The 20,655-nt window shown below is 42.6% G+C and overlaps 1 protein-coding gene across 2 annotated transcripts in view; it reads right to left on the bottom strand.

Moving 5' to 3' along the window:
- The window catches only part of CPNE4 (copine 4), a 433,285-nt gene extending 414,939 nt beyond the window's left edge, over positions 1-18,346 (bottom strand). Inside the window, exon 1 of one of the 2 annotated variants that reach the window (XM_090283000.1) lies at positions 17,957-18,346. In XM_090283000.1, the coding sequence (XP_090139126.1) occupies positions 17,957-18,123 (167 nt within the window). In that variant the 5' untranslated portion in view covers positions 18,124-18,346. Of the gene's footprint in view, positions 1-14,763; positions 14,947-17,956 lie in introns of those variants that run through there. The other variant, XM_090283001.1, reaches the window with a different exon arrangement.
- Between the last annotated feature and the right edge of the window lie 2,309 nt (positions 18,347-20,655).

Genomic DNA, 20,655 nt, shown 5'->3' with positions numbered 1-20,655 from the left:
ACACAATGCAGCTAAAACACAATTTTGGTGAATGAAGGTAAATATACATTGGGGCACATGAAGATACACATGCACAAGAATAAGAAAGGTTTACAGTGATCTGCATATGATGTATTCAGTTACTTGAAAAAACTGAACAATAGAGGTAACCAATATGAAACTGAGGATTCCGGAAAATTTGCCTTGATTCTCTCAATTAACACGAGTGATGGCACTTTATTGAACTGTAACGCTAGCCATGCTTCAGCAGCTCAAAAAGCAATCATTCCACTTCCAGCCCTAAGACTAACAGATTTCAGAAGTTCTAAGTATTAGGAACTCTCAGAAACTAAAAGCCTAGAAAGAAATAAACTCAGCTCCTCGGCCAGGAGAAGTAGGCAGTCTGTGCACACAACACACCCTGCATCCGTGGAGCTTAAAGGGATAAGAGTCAGAATGTGGCACTAACTGTATCTTGCCAATGTCGGTCCTGTCCTGTCCCTTCTATCCTTCTCTTCCCAAAAGGGGAAAGTGGTCTTGGTCCTACACATCCCCTCCTCAGCCCGGGGCTGCTCAGGGTCCTGCTTGCTCTCAGCTGCCTGACCTGCCCCAGTAAGTCACTTACCAGATGGGAGGCAGGCAGGGCTGCTCCGTCGGAATCCCAGCACTCCAGAGGCTGGAGTGCCTGAGAGGAAAATCCAGGGCGCAGCCTGGGATGAGGATGCGGAGGCTGAGGCTCTGTCACATTTCAGCAGAGGCTGTGCGCCACCCTCCCAAATTAATGAATTAATAAATGATAACCCCATGGTCAAATCTGTGGAGCTGAACAGATGGAAACCCTGGATATTTTTTTCAGGACAGAGGACCGTGGGAACTCCAGTTAATAAAGGGGGACAGATCATATGCTACCCATATCACACCACAGAGCATGAGCCTTTCTCTTACGATGACACATCATATTTCTCCCCAAGGGGCAGAGGACATGAAGAGCCAGGAGAGTTTGCCATCAACTCTACCCTCCTTCCATTCCCAATCAAGTAATCAATCTACAGCTGTCCTCCTCCCTGTACAATAAATTTGGAAACTAGCAGAAGTGTGATTTTCATGTATGATTTCAGTGTATGAGCGAAGGGACCTTAGGTATATCTGGCATGTGGCCAAGATTATGCCAGGAGCCACACAAATTTGTTCTTTAAGCCCATCTCCATAAAGCAACTCAGAACAAGCATTAAGCAAAATTTGGATGCTCTCTGCTCTTAAACGCCTTTGTTTCTCTCCATGCACGACACTTGATATCACTGTGACAGCAAATGGTCATGCTTCTTGACCCTGCCTAATAATTTCAGCTGATGCTAAGTGAACATGACTGATGGTCACTCCAGAGGCTGTGGCTGTCACTTTGGCAGACTTGGGTGCAAGGCACCAAGACTGTTTTACCTCCTCTCTAATATTATGTAGAATAGCCATGTAAGAAGGATCTTTAGACATCAAATCAGACACCTTGATTTTATAAATGGGAAAATAAACCCCAGGTCACTTATCACAAAATATGTAATCACTCATCCTACAAGTAACTACTGTGTACAAGATCCTCACAATGCATAGCAACAAAACTTCATCAGTTAGATATTTGGTCCATAGCCCATATTTCGGAATAATATTCCCTTGGATTTCCTGAAGTCTATGTATGTTTCCCACCTGAAGATGGCCAGATAGAGATATGCCCCAAGTGCAAGTGTTGGCAAACGTTTTCTATAAAAAGCAAGGATATGCCCTGGCAGGTGTGGCTCAGTGGATAGAGCACCAGCCTGTGAATCAAAAGGTTGCTGGTTCAATTCCCTGTTAGGGCACATGCCTGGGTTGCAGGCCAGGTTCCCAGATGGGGGTATACGAGAAGCAACGGATTGATGTATCTCTCGTACATGGATGTTTCTCTCCCTCCCTTCCCCTCTCTCTAAAAGTAAAATAAAATAAAATCTTCTAAAAAATAAAATAAAAGCAAGTATAATAGGCTTTGTGAGCCACACAGTCTCTGTTGCAATTACTCAGCTCTGCCATTGCAGCGTGAAAGCAGCTATAGGCAGTGAGAGGTGTGACTATGTTCCAATTAAACTGTGTTTATAAAACAAAAGTCTGCACACTGGATTTGACCCATGGGCTATATTCTGCTGACCCCTGCCCTAGTGGATCTCATTTGACAATGACCTTTTTGGGCTGCAGATCTCAAGTTTGCCTTAATCAGGTCTTATTTCACCTCAAACCTCCCTTAGATTCATTGAAATTAATATTTATATAAATATAAATATATATATGCATATATATATAAACAGAAAAAACAAACAAGGAGTTTAGAGAGTGAACCTTATAACACACTATTCTAATTACTCATACAACACAGAGAAGAAATAGGAATCAGAAATAGAACTGCTTCTGCCCATGTAAGCAAAGAGCCTCCCTAACTGAATATTATATCTTTCCAGTTTAGGGAAGATGATGTTCCCATGATATTAGGTAGATTCCATCATCATTCTGTCCCCAGAAAATAACTCTCATCCATTCTTGCTGGAGGCAATTCTAAGCTGGGCAGCTTAGCTTGGCTGGTAAGGCAGACACAGGACAGATGTGAAGGGTCAGTCAGTAAACAGGTCTGATCTTCCCGGAGCCCATGACCTGGCAGGATGGGTGGGAGAGGAACAGGGGGCCCAGGTACCTTCCTATTTGTGCCCACTTTAGAGAATGAGGTTCTCCAAAGTGGCCCTAGCAGCCTGCAAAATCAACAGGGTTCATCATGTAGAGTGAGAAAGTGATTGCTCACAAGAGACCATGGAGTCAGAATCTGAGAATTCCGAGCAAAAGGTCACAACTTAAAAAGAGCACAATAAAGCCGGCTAGAAGGGTTTAAAAGGGCTCCGAGGTGATGGCTCTCAGACCCCTCTTCGATGTGGTGAAAAGGTGATCCAACAATCGCTTATGCCTTAGATCCTCCTACAAGTGCTTCTTCCCAGAAAGATATTTCCTCTAAAAAGGTATAATCACCCCGCCAAATGCGTCCTGTACACAGAGATGCTGTATGAAGGCATCCATGCTGCCTCAGGTTAACCAACAGAGATGCTTCATGTCAAATTTCAGCTTTCGAGGACGATGACAAGTGATCAGCTAGCATCTCATGGTTTTGGTTGGCTTGCTTTGGCTATGTGATGTGCTGTGACACCAAACATCTGGATAAACATTTTCAAAGTTCTTCCGTGAATCAGTGATCCAGACCTTCAGTGTCGAAAAGACCAAATGGTCAGATGACTGGCAGAGTCCCTCTTTCTAACTTCTCATCCAAGGATCTGTTACCTCTAAATAACCACACTAGCCTTGCTGTGGCACCCCCCTTAGTTCACTGGCTTCTATAAAGATAAAAGGCAATTTGAGTTCACTGATCAGCCATTGAGAACCACACTGAGTTATGTCAGTTCCGATTCGGTTGGTTTTACTCAGGAAAATTTAATGATGGTATAAAGCATTCGAGTCAGCCAGAGCATCAGTGTCAGAGCAACCACGGACCATTACCCAGCACAGGGAGAGATCTACCAGGACTTCCCATTGCCATTAGATAATGAGTAAAAATGATGGGAAAGGGTAGTATTTTGGTCGTTCGCCCACGATTAAACTCAGTCCAGCTGCCAGTATTACATGAAAGCTGCAAGCCCTCGGGTCCAATTGTGCATCTACTTTTCTTCCCGTGGCAGGGCAGCGGGAGTGACCCCTCAGCGTGCTCAGGCTTCCCTTGAGATAGTGTGTGCCCGAGGAACCCTGAAGGCAGCACATGCCACAAACTCCTCTAAACTGTACCTTTTTAAATGCCCTCAGCTGGGATAGAGATCCTTCGATGAATAGCCCAGCCACCACATCATAGTTTGTTCTGTGATTGGCAATTTCACCGTTGCTTTTCCTTATCATAAAGACACATATACATGCATGCATACAAGTGCAAATACAAAAAGGCAGTTCCAAAGCAGGTCAGCTTTTTCTGGAGGGAAGTCACCATCACTAGAAATAGAAGATAAGGCTTAAGAGAGCCCCTTGTGTTTTTTAAAAAAAGTTGGAGGAGATGAGACGTTTCTCATCTTTGATGGTTACAAGAGTCATTAAAACAAATTAGAGTTCAGAATCTAAGGAAGATAGTGCTACTTGCAAGATGGTTTAGTGCCACGGTTCTCAAAGGGTGAACTACTTTGTTTTAATTTCTAATACAGTAAATGTTGACAGGTTTAACCCAAATAAACAAAAGCACTTTATGAGTTTTTAATAATTTTTGAAAGTATAAAGGGGCCCTGACACCAAAATGTCTGAGAACCTCTGGTTTAGTGGCAGTAAAAGGGTATTTAAGTTTGTTTTGTCTCCTCTGTCTCCCACTAGCTGTGTAATCTTAGCCAAGTTACTTAGCCTCTCTGATCTTCCATTTTCTATGGATCAGAGTACTCTGCTCAAGCATGCTTCTTTACTGAAATATAATATCCAGGAGGTCAGGATTATGTCTGTAGTATTCATTCTGTTTGTCCCAGAGCTCAGCACAGCATGATACATAACAGGGTTTCAATAAATAAGTAAGAATTGATTGGCTGGATGATTGTGAGGATTAAATAGGACAATATGTGTATAGTGCCCAGTAAGGCACCTGGCACATGGCAAATGTCACAGGTGCTCAGCAAATGTCAGAGCCCTTTGTTCACCACTAATGTTCCCAGATGCACCACACAGGAGAGAAAATGAACAGTTTATCTATATGAAGTGACAGCTTAAGGCATTGGTTCTCCAAGTGTGGTCCCCAAACTAACGGCATTAGCATCACCCGAGAAACTGTCACAAATACAAATTATCTGGCTCCAATACTAGACCCAATGAATTAGAAACTCTAGAGGTGGGGCACATCAGTCCATGCTATAACAAGCCCTCCAGGAAATTCTAATTTGTGCTCAAGGGTGAGAGCCATGGCTTTAAGATATGCATGGGGTCTCCCTGAAAAAAAAGAGTATTTTGTGCTAGAAGCATTTTGGAATTGGATAGCAGAAAGTATGCAGTATGTTCTCTATTGCTAGCTGCCTAGGATCTTTTTTGGACAAAGGTAGGGGATTCAGAAAGTCAAATACAGTAAGCGTCTCTTGTGGGCCTTGCAGGGTGCAGTGACTGATGCCGTACTCTGGCTATGTATCTGGAGTTCAACACTAAACACAGTTTGTATTTAAAATAAAACTGGAAGTAGAAGGAACAGAGACAGTTCTCTCTTAGAGAACCCCCAGCACAACCCTTGAGGGATCTCTGTGGCTAAGCATAAAATTTGTGGGTGGGACCAGAGGTGGGGGAGGGGAGAGAAGGAATGGGTAAATGGCTGTGTCAGTACCTGTAGGAAAAATACATTTGATTGCTGGTCTCCAGTTTTCACACCTCGCTTGAAACATAGCCAAGCACTACCATTAGGGAAATTACTTATGAGTTCTAACCTCTGAGGGATGCCACTAGCCAATAACAGCTGCAATTTGAGTAATTTCCATGGGCCCACAACAAGAGGGGCACTTGGATGCTGTAGATGTGCACTGTTCCCTTCGAGGCTCACAGCTATCCTAAGGCATAGCACTATCATTATTCTCATTTTACAGCTATAGGAAGTGAGCTTCAAGAGATGAAGCAGAGGTAGGATTTCAACCCAGGAATGCCTGACTCAATATGTATGCCCTTTACTAGTAAGTCTACCTATCTACATACAACACAGAGCTTACAAATATAACGAAGCTCATTTCCAATAGGGGTTATGACTCAAAGTTCATGCATACACTAAACCTCCCATAACAATCCTTGAAAAAAAACCCATCAATTGTTCATCAAGTACAATATACTGTATATTGCATAACATACACAATGTGGTACAGTAATATATCTGTACAACTTTATATATTAACTTAAGTTATATTATATAGAGCAAATGATCAAACTATGAATATTTTTAATACAGAGCAAACAATCAAACTATGAGTATTTTTAATAAGTGAGAGAAGATATAGAGTTGATTTGGAGTAAGTTAAGTGTACATGGGAGCCACCTACAAGCCTGGCCTGAATGCAGGACATATGCTAAGAGAATGGGCACACACAGTGTAACAGAAGGTTCTTTCTAGGTACTCTGGAGTTACAGCAAGAAGTTCACAAGACAGCTGCTACCCAGAAAAGCTTCCATGACACCTGAGGAGAGGACATACTCATACCTAGTGATGTTACAAGGCAGGAGCCAAAGCACAGCCAGGCCTTGAGGGCAGGTGAAGAAAGAGAATCAGAGCCTCTTCAAGGGAAGCAGATGTAGAAAAATGGATAAGAAACAAAGATCATATGAAACATGGATTTGAGACAAGCACCCTGGTCTTAGAATTTGAGTGGAGACACCCAATTTGAGTCCTATTCCTCCTCAGTTGCTAGTGCTTTGGCATTGACCCAATTATTTATAAAATGGGAATAATAATATCTAATCCACAGAATATGTATTTGTAGTGATTGTGTATATGTTTATGTTTAGTGCAATAATTTTATTTCCTCTGCAAGATAAATAAATTAAAATCACTTTTTAAAAAGTCCTACATCCCCCTTTAAATCCACTGGGAAGAACAAAGAGCAGGAGTGGGAAAGTAAGAAAAACCAACACTTAGTGCACTCCTAGGATGCAAGTCCTCTGCTACCTTATATAGCTTTATCCCCATTTTTACAAGTGAGGAAATGAGGCTCAGAGAATTTTAGTAATTTTCCCAGAGCCAAACAGCTATTAAGTGACAGAACCAGGATTTGACCCAAGTCATAACAAAACTCGACAAATATTTATTTGTCATTAGCAAATTGCATTACAATTTGGAAGATTTCTTGGCACATTTCTTGAATAAGAGTGAGGAAGAAAGAAAGGGCTCTTGTTCATGAAGGCAACCAAGATTAATTGAGGAAGCACTGGGTGACTAGCCCTCCTTGGGGTTCAGCAGTGACTAAAACAGGGAGAGTCCTGCTCTCATGAAGGACCCAAGCACCACCAACCAGCTTCAGTGGTGATTTCACCTTGGGTCTCTGTCTCCTCATCTGGAAAATGGGAAGGGGTGTGATTGTCCAGCTCTCTCAGTCTCAGATTCCATAAAAAACATGTATTTCTCTGTCTCTTTAAAATTCAATCAGGCCATGAGCTGTGATGAATGTTATTAGCTGTTCCCCAAATCAACTAGTTCCATACTTTCCTTCTAATCAGGCCTTCCCTCCAACATGATTCACAATCTATCAAGTCACAGCATCTAGGGGGCACCCAGCAAAAGAATTTCAACCATGGCTTCTCAGGAGCTGTGTCATCTACCTGGTCAGATAAAAGTAACACGCATGGCCCAAGGTGCCCATCCCGAGTTCACCTCAACACGATCTCAGGCACAAACCTCGTTGACTTTTGCATTTTGTCACTGAAATTTTTGTCTCTAAGTTATCTGTGGAAACAACTGCATAAAATGTAACAAAGACATCATCAAATTAGGTGTCCCTGTGCCCCCAGTTCCTACAAAAAAAAAAAAAGCTTTTCTGTCACTTTAATGGTGATAACAAAGCATTTCTTTCAACCATTCTACTGCCCTTATTATTTTTCATTTTCGTTCATACTTGCATTGAAAACATCTTTCAATATCTTAAAAATGGAATCCTTATTTAGGTTGTTCCAGACCCACCACTTGGTGGTAAGGGTTTTGTTGTTGTTATAGTTCTATTACATTTCCTCATGAACCTGGACAGCAGTGTGATGATTGTGGGTAGGAGAGGGGTGGGTGGAAGTGGGAGAGGGAAAGGGGGGATAAATGGTGATGGGAAAAAAATGTCATTTTAAAAGATTTGTTTTATTTTTTATTTTCAGAGAGAGGGAAGGGAGAGAGAAAGAGAAAGAGAGAAACATCAGTGGTTGCCCCAAACTGTGCACCTGGCCCACAACCCAGGCATGTACCCTGACTGGGAATCGAACCCACGACCCTTTGGTTTGCAGACCAGTGCTCAATTCACTGAGCCACACCAGTCAAGGCAAAATAAAAAATTTTTAAATAAATAAATTTAAATTAAAACAAAAAATAAAATGATTTTCCTGTTTAACTAAATTAAGTTAATTACACAGACATTTATCTTTTGATATTGATGAATTTAGTACAAGCTGACTGGATTTCAGAGCCTCTCTTAGCACCGTTAAATACACAGAAAAACCAAAGTACATGGTGAGTGAGATTCCCCTAGCTTTTCTTCTCGCTCAGAATTACCCTTCATAGACCCTGTTCCTTGACATACAGGGAGATGGAAAAAACACCTGAGTGTGACGGACATGAGGGACCACTTTCCAGGCTCTCTGACACAAAGCAAATGACTCTGGTATGTCTTACCCATATCATTTATTCATCTCTCTCCTCACACTTACCACTGCGGTTTTTAATGTTTCATCTCATATGCTTGTCTGCCCCTCAAGCCTGAAACTTCAAAAGATATGAACTTCACATTTATCCCCAGTGCCTAACATAGCTTTTGGCGTAAAGGCTGTGATCTATTATTATTCAACAGATGGATAAATGAGACCCTTCTGCGGAGGGCGGTGTGGGGGCAGATGTGGAGACAGAAGAAAGAGCCTCAGATGGAAAGGAAAGGAAGGAGTTTTAAGGGAACTTATCTTAAGAGAAAGGCACAGGAACCAGCATTTGTCTACCCACTAAAATACGGGACACAGTCATTACTAATCCCATTTTCCAGATGCTAACTCTCTTGCAGATGATGTAATTCACTCCAAGACCTGCAACTTGAAAACTGTAAACCCAAGATTCAAACCAGGTATTTCAGGATCCAGAGCTCTGACTCCAGGGAAACCAAGGGCATCAGGACTCCAGACAACCAGGTAGAATCCTGACAGCAGCAGTCAGGCTGTCCAGCCACCAGGCCCCTACCCGGTGCTCAAAGTAAAACCTTTGTCTCCTCTCTGCAGTGAGACAATTTGAGGCGGGGGGTGAGAGGCGCCCGAAAAACCAATACCTCACACCTGGGCACCTCTTTGGGGTTCTCTCATACCCTAACTCTAACCCTAAAAGACCAGCTCATGGTCCCCGGAGGTGGGCTCCGCCGGTGCTCCGGCGCCCTCTAGCGACCATCCACTCTAATGCCGACTCTCTCCCACCCTTGCTCTTGTCTCACCAGCCCCTTGAGCCACCCTGGCCTTAGACCCCTGCCAGCCTGATTTTGTTCCTCCTCTCTCTCTAAACGAAATGAATTGCCCTACATATGGTTATGATCTCTTGGATAAGGAAGGTCTTTTAGTCGACACACCTTAAATCTGAGAAGGCTTCTAGAATTAACCTGAAATACTTTATTTTTCCCTTGATGCTTCCAAGGAGAACCATCTCTAGTTTTCTAAATAATAAGAGATACAAAGTTGGAAATGTTATGCTCTGCACCAGAGATAGAAAAGCAACGTTTTAGAAAGTTTGTTCTTTTTGCATGGGCCTTTAATTTAAAACAGAATAGAGGATTCCCCTGTGGGTTCCTGGAACTGTAAACACTCATAAAATCTCTTTGTTTACTTTATTGACCTGGTTGTGACATTTAAAATAGAAAGCTAAGACTGCATGAGCAATTCTTCACAAAACATACACATTAACAGGGATGGCTGCAGACAATGGCTTTGTACAAATTTAATCATATCTATTGGGTAAGTATTACACTGGCTCCTAGAGACAGCAATGTAATAAGTCCCAAGCTAGCTCCTCCAAGCACTTCAATGGAAGAGGGAGCCCCCCACGCCCTGCCCCCACCATCCCCAATTCAGTAAGATTATCAGGCATCACCACAATTATTATCTACAGGGAACTTGAGTCTCTTAATGAAAGGAGGGTTGTTGAATGAGTTCCCTGGTCTTGAACAAGTCACCTCTCTGAGGTTCAGTTTCCACATCTGCCAAATTAAACAGCTAGAGTCAACAGCTTTTCCCCAAGCTCTCTTCCAGTTCTGAGAGTCATAGATTCCAAGTGATGAAGTTGTTCACAGTGTAGAGATGAGATGAAGTTGTTCACAGTGTAGAGATGAGTGCACCACAGGCTAGCCTAGATGGGCTCTCCCGCCCCTGAATGCACTAAAATCATAGGGCTGGAATAACCTTTCCCAAATAAGTCATCCTTATCACTTTCAGCTTTTCAAGACTTGCCTCCAGGTCTTCAATATTTACTGAGCTAAAAGCTAGTGATTCTCAAGAGGCTTTCCCAAGAATACAGGAGCCAAATAAAGGGCTTCCTGGCATTTGTCAACTTAAGGAAAACATACTATACATCATATACAATTAGTAAACAGAAAGCTCTCACATAAAGGAGGTTTCTGGTACAGAAAAGACTAAAGTATTGTGCAATCACAAGTTTTATCAGGTATCCACTTGTTGAATTTAATGCTAATGGAAGCCTTACTATATATTGTCTGTTACAAGTAACACAGAAAAGACAGTACATCTTGCCTGGCCCATTTATTAAGCTTGATTTGGGACCTATCAACAACCTTCATATAAACTCCTTACACCCCCCAAAAATCAATTTGTCACTCTAACCCCTTAACTTTCATAAAGCTTGCTTCAAAAGAAAAGCTATTATAGAATTTTTAGGACATCCTAAAAAGCATTAAAGTCCTGTAATCTGTTCTTTACCATCTACATTCAATCAGGAGAAAGGCAGAGGCTAATGAAACTCTGTTCTATGCTGCAAGGTCAGTTCTAATGCACTATAGGGTAGTCTTGAACCATGCAACATTTTTAAATGCATTTAAAATTTTCTGTCTTGATATTTTGTGACTCTAATATACTGACTACCATTGCCAAGGAAATATGACTTAGGGTTACTGCATGGATCCAAAGGGGCTTTATGTTTTTTTTTTTTTTAAATATTAACAAGACAAAAGTGGAAAGATCAAATATAGAGTACAAAGTCAGCCCCTTTCCTCTTCAAAATGCATTACATACAGATCCTCAGGCTACATCTCTGATTAAAAAGCACAAAGACTCATGAAGTGACTTTCCCAACTAGTGTAGAGACTTTCTCCCAATCAGTCAAGTTGACACCATCAGAGTACCCTTCTCATTCTCCATTTGGGATTCAGATCCCTGTGAAAGCATGTGACATTGACTACACACAATATAAGCTGCTCACCTCCAATATGTTTACTTTGTATGGAAAATTCCTTTCTTTGTGTGAATGAAGGTGGCCATAATAGTCCAGAGTGTTATATTTCAAAGAACACATAAAAGGAAGACAGAAAGGCATGGTACAAAATGTATAAAAGATTCAAATGCAGATGGAGATTAAGACGCCACCACTCACCCACTTTTTTCTCCATAATTATTTTTATAATCAGTGTAATCTTAAGGTTTTCAGTCATGATGATAGACTCAGTCTGAAGATGGGAACAATCAAAGCTTCTATTTATTGGAATACTACATAAAACATCTCTGGAAACAGAAAGTGTCTTTGCTTCCTACTAAATGAAATGGGGTATTTTTTAAGTCAAAAATTCACAAGGAGATCAAGAAACACTTTAATACAAGACGACTTCTAATTAAAACCTCGAAAAGCAGGGTGCCCTTAAGACAAACCAATGATTCAAACAAAATGCCACGTTGCTACTACCAGATAGCTGGAGATAAACAGAAGTCTTTTTAAGCACAATTTAAAAACAACCCACAAACCTCAGGGCAACTATTTTAAAAGAAATGTTTAGAAGCTCTAGTGAAGTGGTGGTCCCATGCTGGGAAGCACACTGGACACCATCTGTGCCTACTCCCAGTAAAGTATGCTGGGAGAATAAAAAGGAAACTGACCACTCAAAAGAGAGGCATCGCCTCCTGAGACTCAACGGTTTGGCTGAACTAAATGGCTGGGTTGGGGAAGGATGGGGTGGTCTGTGGGCTTCACTTTAAAACGGGTTTCTCTTTTCTATCCTAATGGCTTGGACAGAAAAGGCCCAGAGGTCTGAGAGGGGGAAAAACCTAAACTATTTACCTCAGCCCAAACTAAGTATAATGGGCAAAAGGGTTTTGGACAGGCGAGATGTGCCTAGCACATCTTCTTACAAAGAAGCCTTTTTTTTTTTTTTTTTTCCCTAATATGGAACATTGAAAAATTAATCCCTGCCTTATGTCATCTAGTAGTTATGGATTGAATGATGTCTTTTAACCCTTTTCGCCAAATCTGTTGCCCTCAGAACACAACAAGGACACCAGCCTGTTAAACCAAGCACGCCGTTGATCGGAGACAGCCAACTGACCTGGAGTCTGCACGATCCTTCCCCATGTGGGAAGGCCACCCTCCCCTCCACACCCCCACTCTTATTAGGGTTTTCTGGACCCAAGGGTAGGTAGGACGACGACCATGTCCAGCTTGAAGCAGCTAGAGGAGCTTGAGACCTTCGCCCATTGTCCTTTACAAGATTACAAAGGGTCCTAATATTTGAGGGGAGGGGATAGTTAATTTTTATGAACCAGGGGTATGGACTTGGGGGGATTGCTGGGGGAGGGGGGGTGCTGGGTGGAGGGGAACAAGGGGGAGAAAATTGGAACTGTTGTAACAATATAATCAATAAAAAGCATTAAAAAAAAAAAAAAAAGAGAGGCATCGCTCTGGTGGTAGTGAGTTTTCACATGATAACGCACATAGACCTTTGTTTCCCTTACAGGCAAGCTCTTCTCACTCAACCATTTAAAACTGCCCAGGATTCAACATCCACTCCTGCTATGACCTGATACTTCCTTTTATGTAATGACCTGGGGAAATGACCTAGTTTTGATGTGGCTTGAGTTGGATACTGTGAAACCACCAGAATCTTCCCACCAGAGACAAATGAGGAGAATCTGGCCTTTATTAGTATCCACTATTAACACAAGTGTATTTGCCAACGCTCCTATTTTTATCCACCTCCCTACACATGAGTACCTGTGACCTACTCTGAGCTCAGAACCCTGATCTGCTAGAGTGTCTTTGTCAGTCTTTCTTTAAAAATGGACAGGCAAATAAAATGAATGTAACCTAGAGGCAGCAGCTCAGTAAGGGAAATGAAAACATCAAAAATTATCTAATCGCAGCCACAGCCATCCTGAGCTCTGTCTTATCTGCTGGGCAATCAAAAGAAATGGGACCTTCCTCAACTTCAAGGCCACAAAATAAGGAAAGTTGTGGCTTCTCTCTAACTCTTGGGGGATGTGCTAAGCAGTTTAACCAGCATATACTAACTACAAAACCCCGTTGTGGGTTCACAACACCTAAGCTCTAGGAAAGTTGGTGGTTGTGGGGGGGGGGGTGTTGTTTGAGAAGAGGAATTGCTAAGAGGGCAGTAGAAAAAAAGGAATGGGGAGAAAAGAATATTTCCTTTGAAGTTAAAATATTCATTTCCATAAGAGCAGGGTTTAGTCTTAGTTTCAGAAGAATTTTTGAGTACCTTGGGCATCTAAAAAAAGCTGTTTAGGAAACCAAAAACCAAGTGAGCCAAGAACAACCAGAGCAATGTTTTAAAAATTCCTGGCAAATCAGCAAGAGGGTGAAGAGATGGTTTTGCACAGTTTGGAACACAGGTGTAAACGAGCCTCCAAAGACTCTCCCAGGCGCTGAAATCCTACGGCATCAGTGGGTCAGCTGGGGCAGGACGGAAGACGGTTCTGTTATTTCTCTTGCAAAGTTTCCCCCGGTAAGCTCCCCTCTCTCTTCTTTCCACCCTCCACCTCCGGAACCCCCATGGCGCGCACTTCAAACGCTAGTGCCCTAGGGATCTTCAGCTCTGCAGCCGGGATTTCTCCCAGAGCCTAGCATGTTCCAGGACTGGAATCCAGTCTGGCAAGGCCGCCGGGAGGCGCGGTCGGATCTGGAGGGCAGGATGCAAACCAGAGCCTTAAAGCCCATCCACTTCCTTCAAGAGAACGGAATGCATCTTCCTAAGAGGACTTCTCTGGCTTCACCATTTCCCCGCCGAATGGTCATCAATACCCACTGGACTTGGCGTGGACCACCTCCTAACTGCCTCCCTCGATTCCGCCCTAACAATCCTCGGGCGTCTGTGGTACCACATCTGGTTAGTGAGCTGTGGCTAGCGCTTCAGTTATCCCTCCGGTTCCACCCCCTGTCCCCTTACCCCGCTGGCTACTTAACAGAGAAAGGATGCTAAAGAACTTGGCTGATCAAGGGACTTGTAAGCCTATTGATTCGTTTTAAGCCCGAGAGCCGCGGGCGCGATTACGTATTATTGGGACCTATTGTAAAGGAGGTTGAAAAGGAGGCTGAGAGGCTGAATCCCATGGCAGCCAGGTGAAGCCATTGGAGACAGCTACAATTGCCCAGAGCTTTCTCGCCGTCAAGGGAAAGCTGCAACTTCAGCCAGGACTCTGCTCCCCTCCTCCTCCCTGATATCTGTAACAATACTGCCCTCCCACCTTCAGGACTTCCAGGACTGGACACTCCGCGGATGCACCGCGGTCCCCCTCCGCCGCCACCTCCCCTCCCCATGCGCCCCACCCTACCTGAGCGAGCAGAATGTCAGAAGGCGAGATAGATGTAGAGGATCAAAGTTCCCTTGCATGAAAGACTATGCTTGTAGCCAATTACTAAAACAACAACAGCAATGATAAACAAGCAAATCTGAGCCAAAACCACTGCATCTCAAAAGTTGGTCTTACTACGCAGCAGCCCCAACACACTTTGCAATCCTAGCGCCCCGAGAACACAGGAATGCAGAGTTGGCATTTGCTTACCTGGGTGTGCCAACCTCGAGGAGTAGAAAGAGAATTCAGCCCGGGACAAATCTGTCCCACCCCCGGGATGCAAAATCCGGCTTTGGAGTGGAGGTGGTTGGTGATATAGTTGTGTAGTGATTAAGGGGGGGTCAGACTTCCCTCCCCCCTTGTCCTCTGAGGCCAGTTTAAAAACAGCGGATGGAAAAGATGCTGGGAGGAGAGTTTGGTCTCTCCGGAAACCCTGACTCCATTCTTGGTGATGGGGGTTGGGGAATGGTGAAAATGTTGAGGATAGCTGCTCGGCTCTCAGTGAACTCAGAGAGTAAAGTGGAAGGTAGTGGAGTGAGATGTGGAGCGGAGAGGAGCCAGGGAGGGAGGAAGGAAGAGTAGGGGCGGCGAGCGGGTGGCGGGGAGATGGCAGCTTCTCAGAGAGATTTCCACCTTCTGACGAAACCCATGCGCCCAGCAACCCGCGAGATACTAGTTCGGAAACCTCCGCGCGAGCGCCCCCTGGGGGGTTTTGGCGAACGTGAGCATTGCCCTGGGAACTCGAGTCCGCGGCCCCGCCCTGGGCTGGGCTGGTGGCGCGCTCCGTGGTCCTGCCGCATCCCCGGTCCAGAGTGCTGCTCAGCTATGTCACTCCCACCGGGCTCCTGGGGGCATTAAATTCAATTCTCCAAGTGCTTGGACCTCGTATCCACTTTGGGGTAAAGCTGTAATATCTGCGGAGAGCTGGGACTGAGACTTTTTTTTTGCACACACTCAAGGAAACTTCTTGGATATTTGCTCAACTCCCACGAAAAAATGGTGAAGAATTCACTACCCTCCGTGTATGGTGGGAACCCGAAAATAATTTTTTAGTGTCTACAAGAGTGCCTGGCATAGGATAGGAGCCCGATAATTTTTGTTTTTTGTTAATAAGTGCATGAATAAATGAATGGACAACCAGGATTTTTGGTCATCTCATTACGTCTGCCTAAATACATCCACCTCACAAATAAGATAAAGAAATGCTTAGGGAATATCTATGTTTAAAAATAGACACAAACATGCTGTTTTGTAGACATGCTATTAAACACTTTAGAAAGAAAGCATAGTTTTCCTGTTCCAGACTTAGTCAAAGTAGACAAATGAGCAACGGGGAAACATATTGTGTCTGATTGTTTCTGCAGCAGAAGATAAACTAGACAACACAGCATACAGGTATTGTCAGAATCACCAACTGGATGGACTTCAGAATCCATAGGGATCTGAAGAGACTCTCTGACATAGAGATGGCATGAAAGATGTCACTATGTAATGTGGACAGGGACATATGGAGATAGAAGGGTCTTCACTCCATCCTCTTCAGGCACTATCTAACAAGACTCTCTTCCTGTGACGAGGTTATCAGCCAAGAGCCTTTCACCAACCACAGAGTTCTCAATTTTGAAGTCTACAAAGGAGAAATAAACAGATGAGGGGCAGGCACCCCATTAATGGTTTTATAGTGGCAATTAGGAAGATCTTTGAGAGGAAGAAGAAACACCTTCAGAAAGGAAAAAGGAAAGTCACCTCTCAGGACCTTCTGAACTAGGGTAATAATACACATTGTCCCTAGAAAGGATGTTAGGGAGCTTGTTTGTATACTGAAGCTCCTTTGATTCTCTTTGATTGGAAAAAACTTCGGTCAGGTAGTTTAGCACATGCCAATCATTGTGGCCTTGGGATATGAGATTACACTGATGGGCCACACCTTCCACAGTGACAGGGAGTGTTCAGTTTGCTCTATAGCTCTCCTGGAGCCAGGGTGGAGCCCCACCTCATTCAGAATGAGAGTAGAACACAAGGAAGGTTCTCCAAAAGAAATTCAGGGTCTTCCTACCAAGAAAGGGGGGATGGATGCTGGGCAGACAAAGTCAGCATATGTTTACTAAATATAAAAGCATTAAGTTCAAAGAGGCATGGATACATGTCAGACAAAACAGGCTGACAGAGGGAGGGGACTAGATGAAAGAAGGTGAAGGGATTAGCCAAAAGACATATATGCATGACCCATTAACACAGACAACACTGTGGTGATGGCCAGAGGGAAGGTAGGGGGGAATGGGGATGGGAGTGGGCAAGGTGGGGGTGGAATGGGGACATCTGTAATAGTATAAACAATGAAAATAAAGTAATATATATAGGAAGTCAGAAGAGAATTCCTTTCAGGTTTAATGAAGAAGTAGCCTTAAAGATGAACTTAAAGTTTGAGCTGGATTAAATTTACAAAAATGAAGAAAAGAGAAAGGAAAGTCATTATGCATTTCCTTGCACATTGCCTGTATCCTCTGAAATTTAAGTCTCATGAAGGCAGGTGGTAGTCTATTTTGTTGTCTTGTTCATGACTGTAACTCCAATGCCTCGTGCCATGTGTGTCACTTAGCGGGCAGTCAACAAATATTTGTTAAATTAAAATTTTAAAAATACCTTAAGGTAGTTGAACACAAACCTCTTATGTTATAGGTAAAAGAGAAAGAACTAAGATATGCTGAACATGAACTATTTGCAGGCAATCTGTGAGGCACTCTATGGGCCATCCCATTTAATTTTCTCAACAACTTACCCAAGAATGTTTTATTACACCTACAAAAAAACAAACAAACTGAGGTTTAGGTTGTCAGGTTAATCACATCATGGAACACAACTAGTTAATGGGAGACCATGGAGTGTTAATTGAAGCAGCCTGTGAAAGCTCAACTCAGAATAACTAGGCATGCACCTGAGGACAGAATTAATAGAGTCAGAACCCATAGGGAAGAATCCAGTACAATCATCTTTGGTTCCCCATGTTAAAAGCATAGACACACAAACTAAATGCGACGCCACAACTTGTGATGAATACAATTTCCTCTGCCAGCAGCCTTCAGCTCCCTAATTAGAAACAAACAATTGCCTACAAGCTGGTGTGCGGAATGCACATGCAGCTTTATGCCAGAAACTTGGATCCCCCCCCCCCCCCCCCGGAGGCATGACACTAAAGGTAAATTCAATGAGGCTCTTTGCAGGGCACACAAAACAGAATTTACTCCCACCTCTCATATGAAACCAAAAGCTCATCTCTACAAGTGAAGATATATAACCAGCTAATGAACTATGGTTGCAATCATTGAGCCCACAGCAAATTGCTTACCAGCCAGAGTCCCTTCCACAATTGTGACATCGAAATCCCCTTATCTGTATCACTCACCTTCTTCCAAATCTCTTTTTCATGGATTCTGAGCTGCTGGGTTCTACAGCCATAGTCAAAATTGTCTCGAGCCACGGTGCCACCAGTGTTCCAAAGCCGCAAAGGAGGCTCCAGCTCTGGGTAGATTCACTAGCTGGGTCTCTGCTTAATAACATAAGGGGAGGCATCCGCTCGCTGTCCTATGCCAATATGAAAGGCACCTCACCCATCAGTGTGACAAGTGAAATGCTGGAATGGAGCCAGGGAACAAAAAGAAAGAAATGTGGATTTCTACCAAGGCAGTAGATACCATTTTTTTTTAAGGGTAGCAGATGACGAAGGGGGAAAACAGGCAGAGTCGTCAATGCCCTGTGTTAAAAACCTTGGATTCTTCTCTGAATGAGTCAGGATGAGCGTTTTGTTTTGAAATTAAATTCCTGTTTTCTTTCTTTATCTTTCTTTCTTTCTTTCTTTCTTTCTTTCTTTCTTTCTTTCTTTCTTTCTTTCTTCTCTTCCTTCCTTCCTTCCTTCCTTCCTTCCTTCCTTTCTTTCTTTCTTCCTTTCTTTCTTTCTCTCTGAGCTGTAGAATGGTTACATACTCAATTAGTCAAGGGAACTGCTGTAAATAACAGGATTTATTTTTCAGGCTTTGAATCAGATAAGAACCTTGAATTTCTCCCTAGGGTTATATATAGCTCAAAATGTGTTGTGTTTTGTTTTCTATTTCATGTGATGTTGAGAACCGACTGATATGTCTTCCTCTGGTGTTTATATGCCTGAAATGGGTTGTATTACTGAAAAGCAGAGAGGAACGCTCAAAGAAAGCTCTTCTAAGATGCTGAGAGTCAAGAAAGCACAAATGCACATGTTCCAAGCTGATGCAGGGAACGCATCTGCCATTGTCTGTCATTTCTTTTCTATGAGACCCTATATGAGCCCCGGTGCCTCTAAAACTATCACTGACAAGCTATGCCAGGAAGGGGCACCTTATACTCTTGTCTACCAATAGGTGGCATGAAAATCCCTCTAGCTTTTCTTCATCGCATTTTTTAAAACCATAGGCAGAGAGCATTTTCTTTCCGAGATTTTACATTTGCCCATCCGTGATATATTAAAGGACACTGAATTAGCTCTATTATTTTAGAGCAAATTATTCCACTTATCTCTTAATTAGGCTTCTCAGTCGCCTCTCTAAACCTCAGTTTCCTCATGTGAAAAGGTTATTTTGAATTGAACTCCATCTCTGGGATTCTGATTTTCATCTGCATAATGTCAGCCCAGCCACGCCATTCTTCGTGTTTGTGATAAACTCATTAAGACTCCATTCCTTTGGGTTTAAGGAATGTTAGCATGCAACTCTCACTGCAGAGACTGCTATTTGCCTAGCCTACATTCATTTTTGTTTGTTTTTCCTTATTAAGAAAAGCACAGTTTTGTGGGAGGTAGTACTGTGCTTAGCCCCAAACGCACATTCCCCAGCCTTGCTTGTATATAGAGTAGTCATGTGACAAAGATCTAACCCTGCACTGTCTGATATGATAGCCACTAGACACGTGTAGCTATATAAATTTAAATTTATTGAAATTAAATCAAATTTAAAATTCACTTCCTCAGTGACACTAGCCACATTTTAAATGCTAATAGACCCACAAGTGGTTAGTAGCTACCATCTTGGATGGTTCAGATACAGAACATTGCCAGCATCACAGAAAGTTCTGCTGTACATGCTGGTCTAGCCATTGAGATGTCAGTGGAAGTTATAGAGTCTGTTCCTTCATCCTCTTCCCCTTCTCTTCTTTCTTTCTGAAGGTGAAGGTAGGTCAGCCATCATGTGACTATGAAGCAGCAAGCATTTGCTAAGGCAGGATAAGCAGAAAGATAAAAGGAACCTGGGTCTTGATATCAAGCAGGCGAGCACATTATCATCAATTTTATTATGAGAAAAATAAAGCCACCAGTTGATTTAAGCCATTATTTTCAGCTTTTTGTTACTATGAGTCAAATACTATTTCTGATATACCTTCAGAAACTTACCTAGACAACTTTCTGCTAATGGCTTTGGGTAAACAAGTTTCTTTACTGTTTCCATTACTTTAGACAGAGTTGGGACAAGATCTTGACTAAAAACAAAACAAAACAATGTATATACCCACAAAGAGATAATAATTAACCATTCATTTAAATATGCAAGTGGGCCAACAGAGGGAAGATTGGATATTAATAGTACCCAAAATAATTATCTTCTGTTTTATAGTTTGGCTGAAGAGCAGCTTTTCATTTTTCTGGAGAAGAGGTTGGTGAGTATGAAGAGAAAAGGAAAATAATATTTGAGTCTGTCTTATATGCTAGAGACTTAGCTAAATTATTTAACTCTTAATTATCATATTTAACTCTTTGACAGTAAGGTAAGTATTCCCTTTTTGTTTTGCAGATAACAAACAGAAGCTGAGAGAGAGTTTATTGACAAAATCTACATAGCTAGTTAGTTATAGAGATGAGTTTTAAATCCAGGTCTGTTTGGCTTTTGTCACAACTGCATGATGAAATTTCCATGGGAAGTATCATCAGAGTCTGGTCCATACTTGCTTATTTCAAGGCTCTCATCCCATCCTCTGTACCACTTTTTCAAAGGCTTAATTCTTTTCTGCTGTTGAAAAGACTGATAATATTTATCTTTATTTTCATAAGCTATAGAAATTCACCAGTAAGTTAGAGCACAA

Source organism: Furipterus horrens, unplaced genomic scaffold, assembly GCF_987537825.1.
Source record: "Furipterus horrens unplaced genomic scaffold, mFurHor1.1.pri manual_scaffold_7, whole genome shotgun sequence".
NCBI classification, from domain to species: domain Eukaryota; kingdom Metazoa; phylum Chordata; class Mammalia; order Chiroptera; family Furipteridae; genus Furipterus; species Furipterus horrens.
Note: the sequence above shows the minus strand (reverse complement) of the source record. Positions and strands in the feature narration are given on the sequence as shown.